The following is a 20,298-nucleotide window of genomic DNA, read 5'->3' as shown; positions in this document are numbered from 1 at the left end:
AGTCACAGCCGCGCATGAGTCACGTATCCGGATCTACTTTCTTTTTTCCCAGTTTCTAAGCGTGGCGCATATCGAAAGTTGACCTACAGTACGTGTAACAAAGGATCGTACCGTTTCTAACATTCAATAAAAACAGGCAATGTGACCTCATTTTAAAAGTGGACTGCGTCTGGTTTTTCTTAGACTAAGACTTGGACTTAAATTTGCAGCCACATTTTCACTAAAACAATGACCAGGAAAGTTTTCTACTGGGGCAAATGTAATATTTTCCCAATAACTAGTCGGTGTGGCAATACTTTAAATGGCACGTATAAGAACAAACAACTCAAGTACTTCAACTCATCACTGCTCTTTTTTCTTAACACACGGACTACAGGCAGTGGCTCACAACTAGGCAGGAACGGTCGTTTCTGTGGTCTCCCCCTAGGGTCTCTGTCTACCGTTTAAGACTAAGAGCGCCCTTTTTTTTCAGAATCGGACAGAAGCCACAAACATCGAGTAAGTGCATCATATTTCGCTTTAATTACATGTTTCATGAGTAAGTTATCCGTTATAATATATTAAGACACTGGCTAAAGCCTATATAGTCGAGCAGTACATCTTGATTAGAATAATTTATCGTACCCTTCGCGTAAACAACATTATAAGAACTAATCACCAGTGTAAGAATATACCGGCGTATGTATTTGCTTTGCCCTTGACTTGACATCAATGCACTTAAGGGGTAGGAAGGTTAGGGACATATAGTGATCAGGCTCATGGATGGAAAAAAAAAACAACTTAAATTTCAATGAGTTGATTGTAAGAGATAAAAAAATCGTTTACAGATGTCTCCGAAATAGATCCACTATACATGTATAGTATACATGTAAAGTACAGCGGGGTGAAAAGAAATGGTATTTAGTAAGACTTAATAGTATATAAGTTTGTCAAACCATGTCAAATATTATTGTAGCCTACCTTGTATGTAAAGGTTTTTGATCAATAAACGCTTTCATTCATCCACCAGTTCTGTGTAACTTCCTTAACTTTGATTTTCGGTGGTCTTTTGAAATTATTGGCTTGACTCAATTTTATTTTTTTAATTAAAGTTTAAATTATAGGCCTACTATTTTTTTTAACAAGCGCTTAGCAGAATATAAGGACATATTGGCTTTATGCAGTAAAATATTTTCTTTTATGATTGATTTATGTGAAATTCGTAAAGCCTTGGTAAAAAAAATTCTTCGTACTGTTCACCTTTCCAAAAATATGAACAAAAATCCCCTTGTTCTATATTTATAACATTACGTACAATATTCATTCTGCGCATGTTCTTCTTGTTCTTCAATCAACGGAGGCACGAACGTTGTCATGCATCCGGGCACTTCAGCGTGGCCTCCATTTTTCAAGAGGCGCTCCATTAACGAAACCTTGAGTCAAATTCATCGGAAATTGATCCAATTTTTATTGGTGCAAGTCTCTTTAACATTGGACAGAAGGACGTCTTAGGCTATTTAGCCAACAGGCGAAATACAAGATGGCAGAGAGTGAAAAACCTGCAGAAAAGAAGCGTGGAGCGGGATTCGTGTTACCGCGGAACGTCATGGATGTGTATCTCACTCTCACTGTAGGAAAAAAGGCGGTTTTCTCGAGTGTTTCTGATTCTTCAAACACGATTCATCTGGAGAAAAATGATGACGAATCCGTGGACGTGAATTTCGGTGGCCCGAATGAGGGTCTATTTCGGCTAGATTCCCTGCAAGTCGATGATAATGAAGAAAACGCCTTAAAGATCAAGTTTGAGTATCTCGAAGATGAACCGACCGTGGTTTCTGCTGAAGATTTTGAAGCCGGTGAGAAGTTTTGTGATGGTATTGTACGCGTTAAAGAAAGAGACGAAGAGGAAAAAGAAAAAGAACAGAATGGCGAAACTCCGAAAAAAGACGCGAAGGAGAGAGGTAACTTAACTTCCTATTAATGATAAATTTTCGTTCAGTTTGTGATCTCCTTGGGGGTGGGTGAAACACGACACGAAGTACTGTAAGTGTCAAGGCAATTCAACGTTCCTCGAATCACCAATTAAGTCGTTACATATATAATTTAGCAAAATAACAAAGTACACGTATGTGAAAAAATTAAAATGATGAAAAAGCAGATATAGACAGTAACAGCAATAGTAGAATAAATATTTTTTTTTTTTTATTCCAGATGACAAAACAACAGAAAATGGTGAGGAAGAACCTGTGAAGGAGAAGACAGTTGTTGTGCAGGTGGTGGGGAAACCACTATGTATAAAACAGAGCAAAGACAAAGATCCTGTAGAGACTGAGTGAGTAGTTACCTTAACATTTGAGGACTGGGTGAGTTACTGTGGCTAATCCATGATTGTGGGGGGGGGGGGGGGGGGGGAGGCACAATGATTAAAAGATTGGTTCTGTTTGCTGGACAATATAAAATGATAGACAAGGGCAATTTAGTTGTAATATAGAGGATACAGGGATGGAGAAATTGAAAAAAAAAACTTAAAGAATGCCCAGTACATTGAAAATGTGATGTCAATCATAATTGACTTATTTTCTGTGATTACAGTGAAGCAGGGCAAGGGGATGGTGGAGGTCAAGAGAAAGGTAAGAGAAGAAAACTGAATGGCATCACACACCCTTAATGTTGGCTTGGTAGAATAATCAAAAGATCATAAATGAGATTTTTACGTGGTACATGAAGTGTTCCTAACATAGGACGTCCCATATCATTTTTATTTTTGTTAAAATATTGAGCATGATAAAGCATGAAGAAAGTGGAAAAAAAGATAAGATTTTAACATACTAGTAATGCACAGTCATTGTTTTACAAACATGGCATATAAAGAATCTTTGCTGCCTTAACAGCTCATTCCCATCAAGTTGATTATGTCTGCCTTCACAATTTTAATGTCTGTTTTTCTTGAAGAGTTGTTTACTATTATGGTGTTTGATTTTCTGAATTCCCGTCAGGTGAAGGTGAAGAGACCACAGGAGTAGATGCTGGCACAGAGCAGCCTGAGCAGGTGATTTCATCGACTAAAATCAAATCTCAGAACAAAAGCCAATAAAGCTGATCATAAGTTAGATATTTAAGATAACTGTAGTACACTCCAGTGTCAGTTGTTTCATGGGTGTTATTATCCCTTTTTTATACAGCCGGTGGTGCAAACCCAGGAAGCAGAGTCACCTTTCCGATTCTGTAGCAAACTTAAACCACCACAACTGAACTGGGAAAATAGTTTTCTCCATTAAATCATATATGTCTTCATATTTCAGTTGATGATGATAGCCTCAGATGTTCACAGCAGTGAGAGGATAGAGTGCAGTTTGTGTGGGTTCATCTCCAAATGTAGCAGAGCTCTCATCCACTTTGTACAGGATCATGTACAGGAGGGAGACCTGGGGGGTAGGTTATCATCTCTCTATATATAATATTATATCTCCAAGTGTAGCAGAGCTCTCATCCACTTTGTACAGGATCATGTTCAGGAGGGGGACCTGGGGGGTAGGTTATCATCTCTCTATATATAATATTATATCTCTAAGTGTAGCAGAGCTCTCATCCACTTTGCACAGGATCATGTACAGGAGAGAGACCTGGGGGGGGGGGGTAGGTTATCATCTCTCTCTCTATTTAATATTATATCTCCAAGTGTAGCAGGGCTTACCACTCTATACATAGATACATAATATTATGTGTATATAACAAGAATTCAGAAGACATTTGTGCATTTGCAACCTTTTTAGATTAATTTAGAAAATCATTCTTTCAAGAAGGTATTTGTAATCAGAGAGATGATTTGTTTGAAAGAACAATTTCAGTAGTTGTCTGTTATTTTACTCATGAAAAAACATGAAAAAGTACTGTATAATAACACAAAGCAACTAGGCAATTATTTCTGATTCCTGCAGCCAACCGTCGAAGAAGTCGCAGAGTGTCCAAGAAGAAGTCTGCAGGTGGACGTCGGTCAAGCCGCGGGCGCCAGGTCCTGAGAAACTGGCGCTACCTGGAATACTCCAGCGGGGAGGAGGTGGATGCTGATGACACTGAAGACTTCACTCCACCCGCTGCCAAGAGAGGGAGAGGACGAGGAAGAGGACGGCCGAGGAAGTCGGATGTGATGAAGGCTGAGGAGGATCTAGAAGGATTGGAGGAGGAGGAAGAGGATGAGGATGAGATTGATGAGGAAGGTTTGTCAAAGCTGAGATTAAGACTAGTATGATAAAATTTTTTTTTTAACTACTTATGACTGAAAGTGGTCAAAATAAATATTAGGTGCCATATGTAAAAAATGAGGATTTTATTGATTTATTATTATTTATTTTTATATGATTTTAATTTATGTATTTATTATATTTATTTTTAACAATGTGACTTTTTTCTTCACAGTGTTCATTATTTTAAGTTTCTTAAACTATAGAATCAGAAAGTTGTACCATAACATATCATTAGTTTTCAAATTTCGTTTGAGAAATTACAGTTACCTTATTTTCATATTTCAAATGCCTAAGCCCTTTTAATGCTCATGTAGATGCATTAATTCCCACTTCAGACGAGAACGGTGAAAAGAGAGTCCTGCGTTACAGAAGAAAGAGGAAAGTAGCCAGGAAAAGACTCAGTGAGCTTGATGAGCCCCAGGGGGACCCCAGACCTTGCCCCATATGTTCTGAGGAGTGTAAGAGTGGCTCTGCACTCTTTTATCACCTCACCAAGAAACACAGGGGACATGAGGACTTCCAGGTAGGTGGATTCAAGGAAAAGCGGGTGATTTATTTTCAGATTTTATTTCAACAAGCAGTCTTTGATTGCACTTTCAGTACCTTTTCCTAATTGCTAACTTGTTTTATGTTTGGAAAAGAACATGTATGAGGTTTTAAAGTCTAGAAACAAATTACATGTATAAAAACAAATCTCACAGAAACCTCTGTTATATTATTTAACAGAATGCTTGGAATATTTTTTCACAAATTTGGAAGGGGTTGGATATTTGGCCATCACATCTTAATGGGCATTGATTAAAATTATGTTTTTTATTCAGAAACATTTCAAAGAAACAAGTCAGTTTGTGAAGAAGCAGTGCCCTCTGTGTGGTAAGATATTACATAACAGCTCCTACCTGAAGGAACACCTGGAACACCAGCACAAAGAACACGACATGAAGCATGCATGCGAGGAGTGCGGGAAGGTATGGTCACTAGAGGGCAGCACTTGCTTTCAATGAAAAAAATATCCAATGATAAAATGTCCAATTGTATTGTCAATTGTAGTTCATGAATTAATAAACAAGCTAATAGTCCAGACCTAATGGGACTTGAAGCAGAAATGTCCTCAGTTGGGAAAATAATAGAAAAAAATCAGAATATAGAAGTCGGGACCTGTAGACCAAGTAATTATCTTGACATGTAACAGTCAAACAAAGAAGTATATATATATTCCTATATTTCTTGTTTTTTCGCTCAGATATACAAGCGTGAGGACCTGCTCAAGAACCACATCATGAAGGTCCACACTGACCGTCGCTTCAAGTGTGACAAGTGTGGCCGGGAGTACAAGGACAGGGGCAGTCTCACTGACCACAAGAAGATCTACCATACCTTCCAGAGCAAGTTCCAGTGCCACATTTGTAACAAGTATGTCAGCTCGGGGAAGATCCTTAAACGTCATATTCAGGTTATGCATGACGAGACCACGCCAAGGTGAGTTAACAAGTGTTGGTTAATTTAGGTTTGAGTTTTTCAGTAAATATTTCATGAAAAATGTTTAGTTTATTAATTTTGCTTCATTGTTGAATAGGGGATATGTCATTTTGTAGTTTTTACATAGCTTCCACAGGTCTTAAGATTTACATTTTTTCCTTTGCTCACCAAATCCTCACTGTTTATGTTACTAAACACTCTAAACATCATTTGAGATCAACTCCATCTTGTACCTGCCTCAGAAAATGAAGGTAAATGATGGGCATTTTCAAATTGGCAAGTTTTTCAGATTCTGACTGGCAAAATGGTCCATAAGTTTTCAATAATTTTATTCCAGCTTCAAGTGCCCGCAGTGTGACCGGGTGTGTAATGACCACCACAATCTCCAGCGCCACATCCGCCTGATCCACAATCCAGAGTCTGTGAAGAAGGTGCAGTGTCCTGTATGCAACAAGATCTTCAGTCAGGTGGGTGGAGATAGAGAGAGAGAGAGAGAGAGAGAGAGAGAGAGAGAGAGAGAGAGAGAGAGAGAGAGAGAGAGAGATGGTTTTGGGGAGAGAGAGAGAGAGAGAGATGGGTTTGGGAGAGAGAGAGAGATGGGTTTGGGAGAGAGAGAGAGAGAGAGAGAGAGAGAGAGAGAGAGAGAGACGGTTTTGGGGAGAGAGAGAGAGACGGTTTTGGGGAGAGAGAGAGAGAGAGAGATGGGTTTGGGAGAGAGAGAGAGAGAGAGAGAGAGAGAGAGAGAGAGAGAGAGAGAGACAGTTTTGGGGAGAGAGAGAGAGACGGTTTTGGGGGGAGAGAGAGAGAGAGGCGGTTTTGGGGAGAGAGAGAGAGAAAGAGAGAGAGAGAGAGACGGTTTTGGGGAGAGAGAGAGAGAGATGGGTTTGGGAGAGAGAGAGAGAGAGTGAGAGAGTTTTGGGGAGAGAGAGAGAGAGAGAGAGAGAGAGAGACGGTTTTGGGGAGAGAGAGAGAGAGAGAGAGAGAGAGAGAGACAGTTTTGGGGAGAGAGAGAGAGAGAGAGAGAGAGAGAGAGAGAGAGAGAGAGAAGGGGGGTTGGAGATAGTACTGTGGAGAAGATTTAGGGGGTGGGAGAGAGAGACTAGTAGAAGATAAAACAGGGGAGGGAGGGCTGGGTAGGTGTGTGTGTATATATGTTTGTAATATTATTCAGTCTTGATAATTTTAAATGACTTAACTTTGGTCACTTTAATTGAAAAAAAAGCAAAAGAACCCTGAATTCTCTCTCTGCAGGTTGGCAACTTGAACCAGCACCTGCAGAATGTGCATCACGTGGACATCCACAATGAGATCTACCTGTGCAAGGTGTGCGACAGGAGCTTCAATCGCAAAACATACCTGTACAATCATATGCGCACGCACCCTGGGAAGGAGGACGAGTGGGAGATTGAACCGGCTAAGGTGAGATTTCCATGACGGGTTCACACTGAAATTCTCTCGTAGACTGTGACTTATATGGCAATGATGTTGAAAAGTCCAGATATTTAGTTTTGTAGTTGTAAAATAGATTGCTGCCATAACAATGCCAAGGTAAATTGATATATTTTACTTTAACACTGGAGCCTAAAGGTTTTTATATTCATTGGTTTCTTCATTGATCTTTATTGCCCAATTCATAACTTAGTTTATCAGTTTGTAATAATAAAGGGGGCTTGGAATTTAAAAAAATGAAAAAGATAAATAATAGGGGAAGCATTTGTACAACTCTGTCATTCTCTGGTAACTCTTTCCTTAGCCATGCACTCTTTGTAAACTTTTCATTTGTGAAAAAGCAAAAAACTGAAACCAACATGTTCAAGTAGTCTTTTTCAAAACTTTACTAATTGGTTAAGACAAAAACCTTTGATGTGGATTCATTGAAAATAACAAGAAGAGAAAGTTTGCACATCTGATTGTTTCAAGCTCAATGTTGAAATACATTAAATATTCTTTATAAATTTGTCAGTCCTTTACCTCAGAGTAAAAAAAAGCATGTTTCATGTTGTAGCTGACAGTTCAAGATGTGGTCAACCAGCCAGAACTGGCCCAGCCATCACAACCTCGCGGCAGGACCTCCATGCTTCGGCGCCAGACTGAACCCAAGAAAATGGAGCAGAGAATTGAGCTCCCCATGGGGACACCTATCGGCACCATATCTGGGGAACAGATCCAACAGTTCATGTCGCAGGCGGAGGCTGGGGACCCCACCAGTCTGGAGCAGCTGTCTGAGGCCATCTACGCCCTGGCTTCACAGAGTGGGGTGACACTGCAGCCAGGGGCTGAGGTAGGGGGCGCTGCCAGCTTTGTGGAAATTGTCCATTCTCTCTCTCTCTCTCTTTTACATTTCATTTTATATGTATAAATATTTTAAGACATCCTTTTGCACAAACAGATTTTGTTTTCAGAATTGAGTCATTTGTAAAAAAAGTTGGACAAGTCATAACTGTAAGTGTGTGATTGATATGTGTAGATTTTACTTTTGTTTTGCATTTCATCCTTTTTTAGGCACAAAATTGGTCATTGTTGTGCTTTCTTAGATAAAATCATTTCATACTAACTCCCGATATTTTTCCTTCTCAGGTACGTCTAGTATGCGTCAAGAAATCTGGCAGCGACGGAGCCACCACCACTGCAGAAATTGTCCAATCACAGATCATCGAACAACAAGTGGACGAGCAAGCGCTGCAGGAGATGGTGATACATCAGCCACAGGAGGTCATGACAGAGGCGCATGAAATCCTGCAGCAGCATGAGATCTTACAGCAGCAACAGGAACAGGAAGTTCTCCAGCAGCAGCAACAGGAAGTGATGCAACAGGCACAGGAGCTGGTCCAGCAGGTAGGGTTTATTTATTTATTTATTTTTTTTTTTTTTCTCTCAAACTATTGATGGATTGATTGACCATCAAAATCATGAGGTTTCTTGCGTGACCAGTGTGCAGTTACTGATAATTCTGTAACAATAAAGTGTTAGAAAAAAAGGATTGCGGCTGCTCTTATGTATGTATGTTTGTATTTACCAGAAATTTGATGCACTTCAAATTAGATATAAAAAGAGAGTAGTTCTTTTAGTTTGATGTGGTGAGCGTGTTTATGTCACAGTAGAAACCTACAGTGGGGCATCGGTGTAATTTGGAGATATTTCTAGTTTTTCTTCTGCCGGTGTTTTCAAATTCTTTGCAGGTACTAAATCAAACTTTGTTCCTACAACAATGAAGTGTTTTAATTTGTTCATGAAGGTTAAGAAAAAAGCTTAAATAGAAATATATGAACATCAGGTCAATAGTGACCAAACCAAGTAATATAATGTTGAAGATTTTGATCTGATAACTTTTCAGGTTCAGGATGTTTTGGAGCCAACACAGGTTGCCGTGCAACCAGACCAACAGATCATTCAGATTCACCTTGACCCCCAGTGACCTGGACCCTCTGTGAACTTGAACCTCAGTGACCTTGACAGTCAGTGACCATAAGGGTGACTGATAGTCTGGTTTCATTGATGTTCTAGTGAGGATCATTTCATGGTAATGGACTGATATGAGAGGAAGAATCCGAATGTGAATGCGTTTTTTAGAAGATTTTGCCCACCTGGAAAAAAAGTAAAAGCAGTTCAATTTAGAACTTATGTGAATGCAGTTTTTGGGAGTTGGTCAGATAAGGTTAATGGTGAACTACCCAGGCCTCAGTCCTGCAGGATTACATTGAGGTACCCCTCCCTGACTGACTGAGGGTTTGGTGGTCATGGATAAAATTTTTATAATAATGAAGACTGCTCCTTGTTGTTGTTGTTGTTATTGAGAATTTGTAAATAGAATTGAATTTTTAGGGGGAGAAAGTGTTGGAAATGTATGTGTACATATTTCTACATTTGATGTGTGATTTGTAGTGAGATGAATTTCAGACGTTTTTTTTTTCGAAGTTGTTGGAAGAATTTTTAAAAGAGTTTTGTCTGCTTTACATCAATTGATCTATTATCTGTAAATATATGTGGTTGCAGTTAGATTAGTGATTTGGCACTTTTGCATGGTAAATATATTGAAACAAAAAGTTTGCCATATTGAAAAAGGGGCATAGTTAGACCCCATTCCCATAGGTTTTAGATCGATCTATCCCTGTGGGGAGTCTCACTAGATTACTGTCAGCTTAGCCAGATTAAGCGTCTGTCCCGCCTACTACAAGCTGTAAGGGGGTAATTAACTATGGTGCCCGCTAGGCTGACTGCAATTTAGTGTGAACCCCCAGGGAGTTGGGTCGATCTAAAACTAAATCTCTGGATCGATCTAAATCTATGGGAATGCACCCTTAGACAACACTTTCATTTCACTTTTATTTTTTCTATTTACTGTAATGATGATAAACAGCAATGGTATTAGCTTATTAATAATAAGAATACCACAGTCATTTACATTTCTTTTTTTGTGAAAAGTTGTTTTTAGTTACCAAAATGGTTCTTTCATTGAACCCAAATTACTCATCAGACTTCAGTCATATGCCTCACAGATGATGAACAAAACCGTTTTGAAAAATGTATATATAAATTCTTTACCTTTGTTCTGATTTAATGAACAATTTGTATTACATTTAAAAAAAGAGCTAAAAAAAGATGAAAACTTGTATATTATTATAGTTTGCATAGGTTTAACATATTTGGTAATGAGTACATTAGGAAGATTTAAAGAGACATTTAGACTGAAGACATAATTCATTCAAATTTTTGTTTTTATTAGATCTTTATATAAGCTTTTATTTTCACTAAATATGTCTCAGTACTTTTTTAAAAGAAGTTATATTGGGTTCCCAGATCTTATGCTACTACATATTGAGTCAGTATAACATGATGAGTTGAAATGAGTTCTGTTTCATCTCTTGTGTGTTAATGATAAAATAGATCTGTAATATAATTAAGTGGCTTATCTTAGCGTGTGACCTGATCACGCAAGAAATTGCAGGAAATTGTAGTTAGTCTTGTACAGAAGTGTTATATTGATTTAATAAAGTTATGTACACATCTAAAAGGATTTTTTATTTAAACAGTAATTGCCGACTTAGAGCGCATTCCCAGAGATTTTAGATCGATCTATCCCCGTGGGGAGTCTCACTAGATTACTGTCAGATAATCCGGCTTAAATGTCTGTCTCGCCTACTACAAGCTGTAAAGGGGTAATTAAAGGGATAATAACTCTTCGTATGAGATCTATATTTCACAATAAAAACCTTGTGAATAACTCACAGAAATATAATATATTCTGTTTTTCCGCAAAAACAGCAGTTATAGCTATTATTCTGATATCTGAACTTGTCGTTAGACCACGTTACCTCCATTGATGTCTATACTCTGTTAAAATCTCTTAAGAGATTTTAACAAAAAACCAAACTTTTTAGAAAAAAACCAGGGACTAACTTTGAATGTAAAAATGGATTCATTAACCATTGATAAGTATGGGAAAATTGTTGTTTACTCCAGGAAAATTCATTTTTTGGCCGAAACGAAGAGTTATTATTGCTTTAACTTTCGTGCCCGCTTGGCTAACAGCTATTTAGCGTGAACCCCCAGGGAGTTAGGTGGATCTAGTTGGATCGATCTAATCTCTGGGAATGGGGTCTTAGATCTTAGTCCACATATATCTCACTTATCCTGACCCGTATGGCTTTCATGGAGGGTGGACCCTCTCTTTTATACCGCTGTTGTTTTATAAATTCACATTTCAAGTTTTTTTTTTTATCTCTTTACTGAAATGGACACTTGGAACTTGTCTTTCCTTCCCCCCGACCAGCACAGATTGCAGTTGTTGAGATGTATGAAACCTTGAGTTCAAGTCCGTGACTTCTCAACCACTGTGTCCATTGCGTTAGTTGAGACTGTTGATTGTGTTCACTGCCATCCTAAAGAGTCTAGTGCTTCACACCTTATACGGTTTATCAGAAGAGATTTTCACCTGTACCAGAGGAGAGAACACGTAGAAAATTCAGTGAGTAAAATTCTCTAAGAACGGGATTTAAGGACATTTAATGTAATACAAATACCACACTGTTGTCTCTGACCGAATAGAAGTATATTTTTTTCTTTCTTTAAATATATAGTGAAATATTTCGTATACCCCACTTAACACTTGTCACATTGTGTCTGCCTTACTTCCTCACATCCATATTCCCTGTGAGACTAGAGAGGGCGATATTTATCAGTATTTTGATGTTCACAGGGGTGGCATGGAGGTTATAAAATTTTCGGTATGACGGATGAGAGCAGTTGTCCTCCTCATGAACTTCAGGGTGATCGTAGCTGATTCAACGGTTTGATCTGCAGGGTGACAGCTGATGGGTCATTTGCCTTGAACCCACCATGATGGGCATAAGGTTGCCTTAACTACTATTAGCTCTGAAACTTTCAGGGTTTTTTTTTTTTTTTTTTTTTTTTTTTTTTTTTTTTTTTTTTTTTTTGGGGGGGGGGGGGGGGGGGGAGCAGACCAGCCTAAAGCATTAGCTCTTACGAATGGTACAGAAGCATTAGATATATACTGACAACTATCATAACATGACGGCGGTTTTAGTCGGGTCAGTTTCCTAGTATTTCCTTGTTTTCTCAGGGTACAGCACCTGAAGTCGACAACTAAAGGATAGATCAGGCGGCGTTATTGTAAGCACTTTTGTACATCAGGGCGAAGTAAGAGAAGTTAATATATAAGTTCCCCAAGGTTGGGAGGAAAAGATCAGTATACAACAACACACTTGTCAGCAGCCTGATAAGCCTATACATGTACCTCGTGAGCTCCAGGGTAAAAATTTTTCAATCATCACCAAACTACATGTAATTATAATTATCATTGTCAGCATACCGTCAGAGCTTTTCAAGTTCACTTTTGACCTATCCAGTTTCACAACCATTTTACAAAAATGTCAACAAAAACATCACATTTTCACACATAAGGTGAGAAGAGCTTTCAACACAGCACGTGTTTTATGGCAATTGTTTTCCGCGCCCGCTATTCATATCTAGTTATTTAAACGTTGAATGACATGTTTGATCCGGGGGTATTTTAGACGTGCTTAAAAGCAGCGCTCCTTTGGTAGGTATAAATTCTAACATTGGGTAATTTTATTGATAATTTGCCAACAGCACGCCCAAAGTATGCGTTGCAACTAGTGACCGTATCTCTCAGATCTATACCATACAGTGCAAATAAAACATGCCACGACATTGCTGAATCGTTTTTTTTAATTGATGGAATATACAAACTCCGTTATTTTTATATTAGTGAAATAACCCGTGGCTTTTGACCCATCAAAGCTAGGATCCATGAAAGCTAGTGTGGTGACATGGTCATCTCTACCACCACGCGCATGTTATAGGGACCATTCCAATACCCTATCGTACTAGCAGGATCGATCTACCTCCGAGTGGTTTCTGGCTAAATTGCTATCAGTTTAAGCGTGCACGAAAGTTACACCCCCCCCCCCCCCCCCAGCAGCTTTAGTGGGCGTGACAGACATTTAAGCTGCTCAAACTGAATGCAATTTGGCGAGAATCCCCTCGGAGTAAGATCGATCCTGCTAGTACGATAGGTTTATGGGAACCCAGTCTCATGTTCACGACCACTTTGCAAATGTCCCGTTTTCAAAACATTAGCAAAGATGTTTTAACAAAATAAGAAACAAAAGTTGAAATTTCCACACTCAAGATGTGCATAATAGTTGACACCTGCACCTGTATTACATTGGTAAGCATGTAACGGCTTTCATAGTTCCGGTGGTCACATGTCAGAAAACCAGTTATTGCTTTTTTTTTATGCCGTATTTGAACCTGGATTCCTGCTTTTTCTCTGTGTGCGTTTTGAAAAAAAGTTCAGTAGGCTCGCCTATATAAATTAGAAAGTGCTTGTAACCCCTACGATGGTGAGACTGAAATGAGATATTTTAACCTAAGTCATTTTTGAACGGAATCTACACACAGAAAAATAGCGGCGCTATTTTCCCCCATATTCCTAACACGTGTAACCAGCATTTTACTAAAGGGAGGGTCAAAGCAAATACTTGTCACTGTGCAGAAAATATATCGTTATCGGCTTTATTTGCCTTTCCCTTAAAACGTTATTTAAGCGAAGTGTCAAAAACACACGCACGAGCACACACATTTTGTGTAAATCCTGATCGTTTTCCAACCAGCATCTTTGCTTAATGACATTAAATGTCACTCCTGTGACAGCCCTGTGTAAAGATCTCTTTATCCAAACATCAACAGTCGTTTTAAAAAACACGTTAAGTATCTTTAATCTACCCCTATGTTAAGATAAATGCCAGTGTCACGTAGACGCTGCCGGGTTTCTAATTTAAATCCTGACTTAGTTTTTAAATCTGTTGCGGAATGCGAGGCCGATCACGACGGCGACGCCCGAGATCAGCATCTCTGCACACATGTAGCTTTATTTATATTAGAATAAATAGAAATGGAACGATCAGATGTCCGATTTAATTAACGGTTCGTGGTCGTTGTATACGTTTGTGTTTAACGGAGATGGATATAAATTGTAAGCCACACAGCTACAAATTGATGGGCAAATAACTGACGTGTGTCGGATAAAGATAAAAAAAAATGCGAAAGTTGCGTCGAGGAAGCGTGTGTGCGAAGAGTCGCGTTTCAAACAGATGATGAAAACAATCTTATGAACCTTGACAATTAATATTGCCTCATTCTTCTGTATTACGTAAGAAACCATTTAATTTTTCGTAGTTTATCGCCGAATAACAAACGTCACTGGAAATCCTATATAAATCCCGTTTAAACCACGCGGGCGCCTATAGCACAGGAATTCAAATAGAACAGAATGAGGTACAGAGTTATCAGTGAAAAACAAGGGGGTGATGACAATGAACGTGTGCCCTAGATATGGACAAGGCATCAGACGCCACTAGTTTGTAGAAACTAAAAGTTTTTCCAGAAGGAAAATATGTCAAGAAAGGCGGGACAATGGCTTTAAAGATTTAAAAATTATTTAAAGATAATGTCTTTGGACAAAAAAAAGCGTCTAACGTGAATAAAAGGGACCCCACATTCTCTCAAAAGTGCACACACCACATGTGCGTGAACATGCGCTCACTCACATGCACATAAAAACACAGCCCCACTACACACACACACGCACACAAACACACGCACACACACACACGCACACACATCCCCCATTTCCTCCCCGCCCCCTCCCCCCCCCACACACACAAACAAATAAAACACGGACACAGACACACCTCCTCAAGCGCCAGAAACCAAAGAGACTGTGGTTAAGCAATACAGTCAATGAGATTATCCCATTCCGCAATATTCCTTTGCTTAGAAATCTCACTCCTTTAATTGTTACTGCATTTTCAATATCTATCAACGCGGCAAAATAAGGTCAATATTTGGAGTGCTAAATGGCCGGCCAAGGAAGCATTTTCTCCGTAATCCTTTCTTTTTGTCCGCTTTCTTTGATTTCCTTGATCCGGAAAACCTATGTAATGTTAAGAGCACTTAACTTCACTGGTAGAGGTACGATTTCATTAAATCTTCTTCCTTTTGCCAGGAGGGTTATTAGGCCGTGTGATAAGCGTTCCTTGGGACACGTCCTTCCTTTGCAGGGTGATGTAATACTACAGATATATACTGCATACGCACTGAGCAAAAAATATGAATGCTCTGCACAAAAATTAAATGAGCCTATTGGGTTATATATTAATTAAATCATAAAAAGTGAATTTTGTTGCTCAGTGTGCTATGGATTCCCGTCCGTAGCCCATTATATAGTACATAAATAATTCACATGGGGCGTTTATATTTTTGCTCAGTGTTTTATATTTCTTCCGTGTAATACCCCATTCCAATAGACACAATCGGTCTACGTAAATCGATCCAACTCTGCGGTGACTCTCATTTTTCATCATTTTTGCATTGCACAGCCAAATGAAGAAACACCATATTTTCCAACAGAACAGACGTAACACAAAAATGTCTCGTCTGCATAAGCTTCACATTCACGGGCTCGAAACTTTTACTTTCGGCTTTCCTTCATAAGTAAATACTCACAAATTACAAAGCTTTGACTATTCGTTCTTGGCTGATCCCAGTACAATCCTTTAGTGAATGCAAGTGGGGCCTCGAAGAAAGTCAAGGGTACTTGAAGTAGTCTCGTCGTGTAGTTTAGATTTTAGTTACAAACTGCAAAGGTGGATAAGAAAGTTCAACAGTTGCGGTCCCTTTACAGAGGTTATTAAATGATGGCGGAGGATATACTTTCGGGGGAGATTTAATGTATTGAGTATTTTGTCTGCGAATTCGCTAGGGAGGGGAAAGAAAAAGAAAAGCACCCGCAGTCCATATTTGAATGGGAATGTATATTATGAGTGCTGCAGTACACTATAATGGTCTAAAGTGGTATTAGCTAATGGGTTTAAAGGCGGTTAGGCGGCGGCGTTTCCTCTGCTACCCCGTGGCCTTCTCTCCTGAATTTCTCCTGCATCTCTCTGCTTCTCCTCTTCTTCATTTTCTCATCCCGCTCCCTCGTTCTCTGCCTGGCCGTTCTTACTTTTCCCACTAACATCCCCCCTTCTCTTTTCTTCTTCTTCTTCTCTCTCTCTCTCTCTTCCCTAATGTAGACAGTGATTTTTCTCAACTGAAATCTTAACTGACAGACTTCAAAGGAACCCCAGAACGTGCCAGATTGGTATTTCAACTAGAATTCTCCTTCCTGAAAAAGGAAACTTCTAATCGGACTAATAAAGCAATTACAGAAAGTCGAGAGGAAAACGTTAACTCTATAATCATGGGTGCGACTTACTGAAAAAAAAGAGGGTATTCAACATACCGTCAACTGCTAATTCGTTCTTTATCTTTGAACCATATGCTCAGGTATCTTTTTCACACTCTGTTTATTGTCCAAACCGGAGATCACTTTCTTCCAAGTTGCGATTTTCATTTTCTTCCAAATTACTTGAGGGTTTGAATTACGGTGCATGGCATACGTGAGTTGTGCTCTTGCAATTAACCCCCAAATCCCCTTTTTTGAATTCCATTTTCTCGGCGGATTTAATCCATGAATGCATTGAGTGGCTTTCTAAACATGTTAATTTGATGAAAATGAATTCTTTTATGATTCTTTTGGCATTTGAAAATCGATCAGTGTTTCGAAAAGGGAAAATTTCGGCTGTAATCTATTAAGTCCATCACCCACCGCGCAAGTACCATTTAAAAAGATAAAATATCCCTCAAAATATACTGACACCTATGTTTGGACCTTACTACATTGACAGACTGGCACTAGTTTAATTTCGCTCTGCCTGTAAGGATCGAAAAATCAGACAGATCTTTAGTCTTCTAGACGTAGTTTAGTTTATAGAGCTGGATAGGTTTTCAGTTGTTAGATGGATGGGAAAAGTGAGATAAAAACCATGTCCTAAAACACCACATATGAATTAATGTGCACTCACAAAAGCATTTTGTATTCTAACACCCCCTCCGATTTTGTTTGGTTTTACTCCGAAAATCTTCTGTATCTAAGTTGATGAGTCTTGTTTTTTTTAAAAAATATTTCCACAGAGCGGCGACGTAACACAAGAATATCTCGTCTGCATAAGTTTGACGTTCACGGACCCGAATCTTTTCCGTTTATGCTTGGTTTGATTCCAGAATAACCTCCGTATCTTAAAAAGTGTCGATATGCTGTAGATCTGGATTCGTAACAAACTCCCTCTATTTTGATACCACTTCCAAATATTGCCAACGTCCAGGATGTGTGCCTGCACTGTGTTTGAGCACTCTTTACATTTGAAAGAATAAGAATAATATGAACGGTTCATAGAAGATAAATTCATAATATAGAATTTTTGTCAGTTTGTAGTAAATGTGGTCAAAGAGTCCTTCATCCAAGAAGTTTCTTCTGATGGACGTAAAAGGAAACTTTTGTTTGCAGTATTAAGAGCCAGAAAGTACCTTGTGCTCCTGTTTTTCGCAGACGTTAAGATTAATTGTAAGGAAACCGAAGTCCGCTCGGTAAGCGGTGAATGCAAATGCTTTATTCATACTTTCTGCACCAGACTGAGCTGGTGAAAATGCACAGAGATAAAGTAATAGCAACAACAATAATGATGATAATAATAATAATAAATAAAATAGATGAATAGCACCAAAATTACATATATAGAAATGTACCATTATTATACATACATACTCAGTATTTCATAATCATACGCTAGGTGCGGTCTTAATATAAAGGAAGGTATTAAGACTCATCAGTGTGCTCTCTCCGACAGGGTATTGCCAGTGATTGCTAGTTTGGTTCTAATTCTTCTCACAGAACGTAGATCTGTTTGGATCTGTAGAGAAAGTAAGGTTAAATAATATTAAGGGAAACAGTTTAACGTTTTGATTTTATTACAGTTTATGGATGGGAAAGCAAAACAGTCTGAGTGAACCAGACGTTTATTTGTAAGGATCTATTACGAGGGAAAGTTCGCCGCCAAGTTCATTTATTTTCAAATAAAACAAATCTAGTATTTTATGTAGCTGCGGATCTTTTGTTGGATCACCTGGTATTTCTTGTAACAATTCATTTTTATGAACTCTCAGTTTACCTGCATTTAGATAAAATCATCAATTCTGCCCTTACGTGCTTAAATACTTAAATGCAACGAGTACCCTGAACGTTTTCTGTGCACGCGCTCGTGCGCGATCACACTCACAAAAATGCAGTGTTTTACTGATAAAAAAGGTGCTGTTAAAAGCACCCAGTAGCCGCTGACAGTATGATATGTCAGTCACTCTTTGACATATCTCATTAAAAACCATCGGACTGTGACGGACACAGCCAACAATTAGACGAGAGACTGAAAAAAAGTGGACGAGAACTATTGTTGGACTATAGTGAGGCCGCAGACAGCGTTCCAAGACACGTAAATGCTTTTTTGTCCTTTCGTTATTAATCTCTATACAAATTACTAGACGCAGTTAATTTAGAGGGGTTTAAAAACCGTTTAATAGACACTAATCGGTACACGCGTCTTTGGTCACTTAAAGACTAGTCAAAAAGCGGGAGACCGCTTTGTTGAAAAAAAGGACATGCAATTGCTTGGCTGTCAATCTAACAAAGCCGAATATTATTCCCCCTAAACGGAGAAAAATTCAGCCAAAGTGGTTCAAGTGGTCTTGGGTCTATATATTTTGTGAATGGAAAAGTCTAGTTCCGCCCAGCAACTCGAGAAAAATTGAACTTAAGTGGTTTAAATCTGAAACGACACATAGAATCACTTCTCTAACTCGAGCCCGGGAACACGCCATTTCGGCATCTATTGAGTTTTGAATGACAGCTACTTTAAGTGGCCCTTTTTTTATCTGCCCTTCCTTTTTTTAATCTTTTTTCTTTATCTAATTTGTTTTTCGTGTTGTCTCTTAAGCAACTATTGAAAATCGGACGCTCGCCTCGCGTGGTCCTCGGTCACGATTTAACGGTTACTAAATCATTTTGATCAAGTGATACGTTTCTTTTGAAGTTTTTTTTCTCTCTTGCGATCATCCCACTGGGGGCCATCTGGTTGCAATTTAAAACTACAGCCTCTATTGATTTGGCTACTTAAGAGATGCGCATCCTACGGAAAGTTATATCTCATTTTCTTTCTTTTTTTTTCATGCCTAACGCGCTTTCTCGCATATTTGACATTGCAAAAAAGTTAAGAGGAGAAAGTCTCGAATGTTTTATCAATCTTAGCTGGGTCTGTTTCGTTCCTCCCGAAATTCATTGGTTTTAATTTACATTCGTATGCTTTGTCCGTTTTTATAAAAGTTAACTTGTGTGCAGTAAACGCGGTAGTTGATAGAAAAAGGCGTGCTCTTCTATTTAGCGAGAACAGAAAGCTGTTCTTTGTGGTAGGTCGAAAGCCATCATGCCAACTTGTATTCCATTTATGTATAAGACGTTGAACAATCTTACTTCTTCTTTTACTTATTTAACACAGGCATAGCATTCGTGTTCTGTTTGAGCTTGGTGAAGGGCGAAAATATAAGGGGCATAGTAATATTTTAGGTTACAGTTCAAATGTATGTGACCACATGGGGATGCGTCATTTGTGTATTAAATTTCACCACTAAACTATAATTATTATAACTCGGCCTTTGTGATACACAGACGGGGCGCCTTGCAGTCAACGTTATATGTTTGATGATAATTAAAAGCTTGTTTGAAACTGATACTTCTGTTCCTTTTTGCTTATTATTATTTATCTATTATTATGTTCTTGGAAAACAGACAATACGCATCTCTGCAATTTTATTCTTGTTCATCATTACAACCATGGATTTATGAACTGGCGCCATTAATCACGCTCCAAAGCTGTAAAATGACGCTGAGAAAATAATACTGTAGCAGACATAATGTGTAAAACTTGACGTGCTCCAAATTGGAAATCGAAGAAAAAAATGAGCAAGAAACTGCAGATAATTTTTATTGGCTTTAGGCTGCAAAGTGTAGGAGGAAATAGTAGAAAAGGTCAAATATGTCTGCGAGCGAAATAGGACGTTGCAAACAGCGTACGTGCAAGTTAACATTCATCCATAAAAAAAGAAAGAAAAAAGAAGCAAAAAG

The 20,298-nt window shown here is 38.7% G+C and overlaps 1 protein-coding gene across 1 annotated transcript; it reads left to right on the top strand.

The window, feature by feature from the left end:
* The first annotated feature begins 1,345 nt into the window (after positions 1-1,345).
* LOC106163494 (uncharacterized) lies at positions 1,346-10,713 on the top strand. Its single transcript, XM_086995681.1, has 14 exons — positions 1,346-1,940; positions 2,191-2,311; positions 2,572-2,609; positions 2,976-3,028; positions 3,282-3,411; positions 3,918-4,196; positions 4,559-4,746; positions 5,045-5,191; positions 5,467-5,702; positions 6,040-6,169; positions 6,954-7,121; positions 7,708-7,983; positions 8,280-8,537; positions 9,037-10,713. Exons 1-14 carry the CDS (start codon positions 1,520-1,522, stop codon positions 9,115-9,117), a joined length of 2,526 nt encoding a protein of 841 aa, XP_086851807.1. The 5' UTR covers positions 1,346-1,519; the 3' UTR covers positions 9,118-10,713.
* Positions 10,714-20,298: the final 9,585 nt, after the last annotated feature.

The sequence above is a fragment of the Lingula anatina genome, chromosome 9 (assembly GCF_051362555.1).
Source record: "Lingula anatina isolate TDL-2025a chromosome 9, LinAna3.0, whole genome shotgun sequence".
Taxonomy (NCBI): domain Eukaryota; kingdom Metazoa; phylum Brachiopoda; class Lingulata; order Lingulida; family Lingulidae; genus Lingula; species Lingula anatina.
Note: the sequence above shows the minus strand (reverse complement) of the source record. Positions and strands in the feature narration are given on the sequence as shown.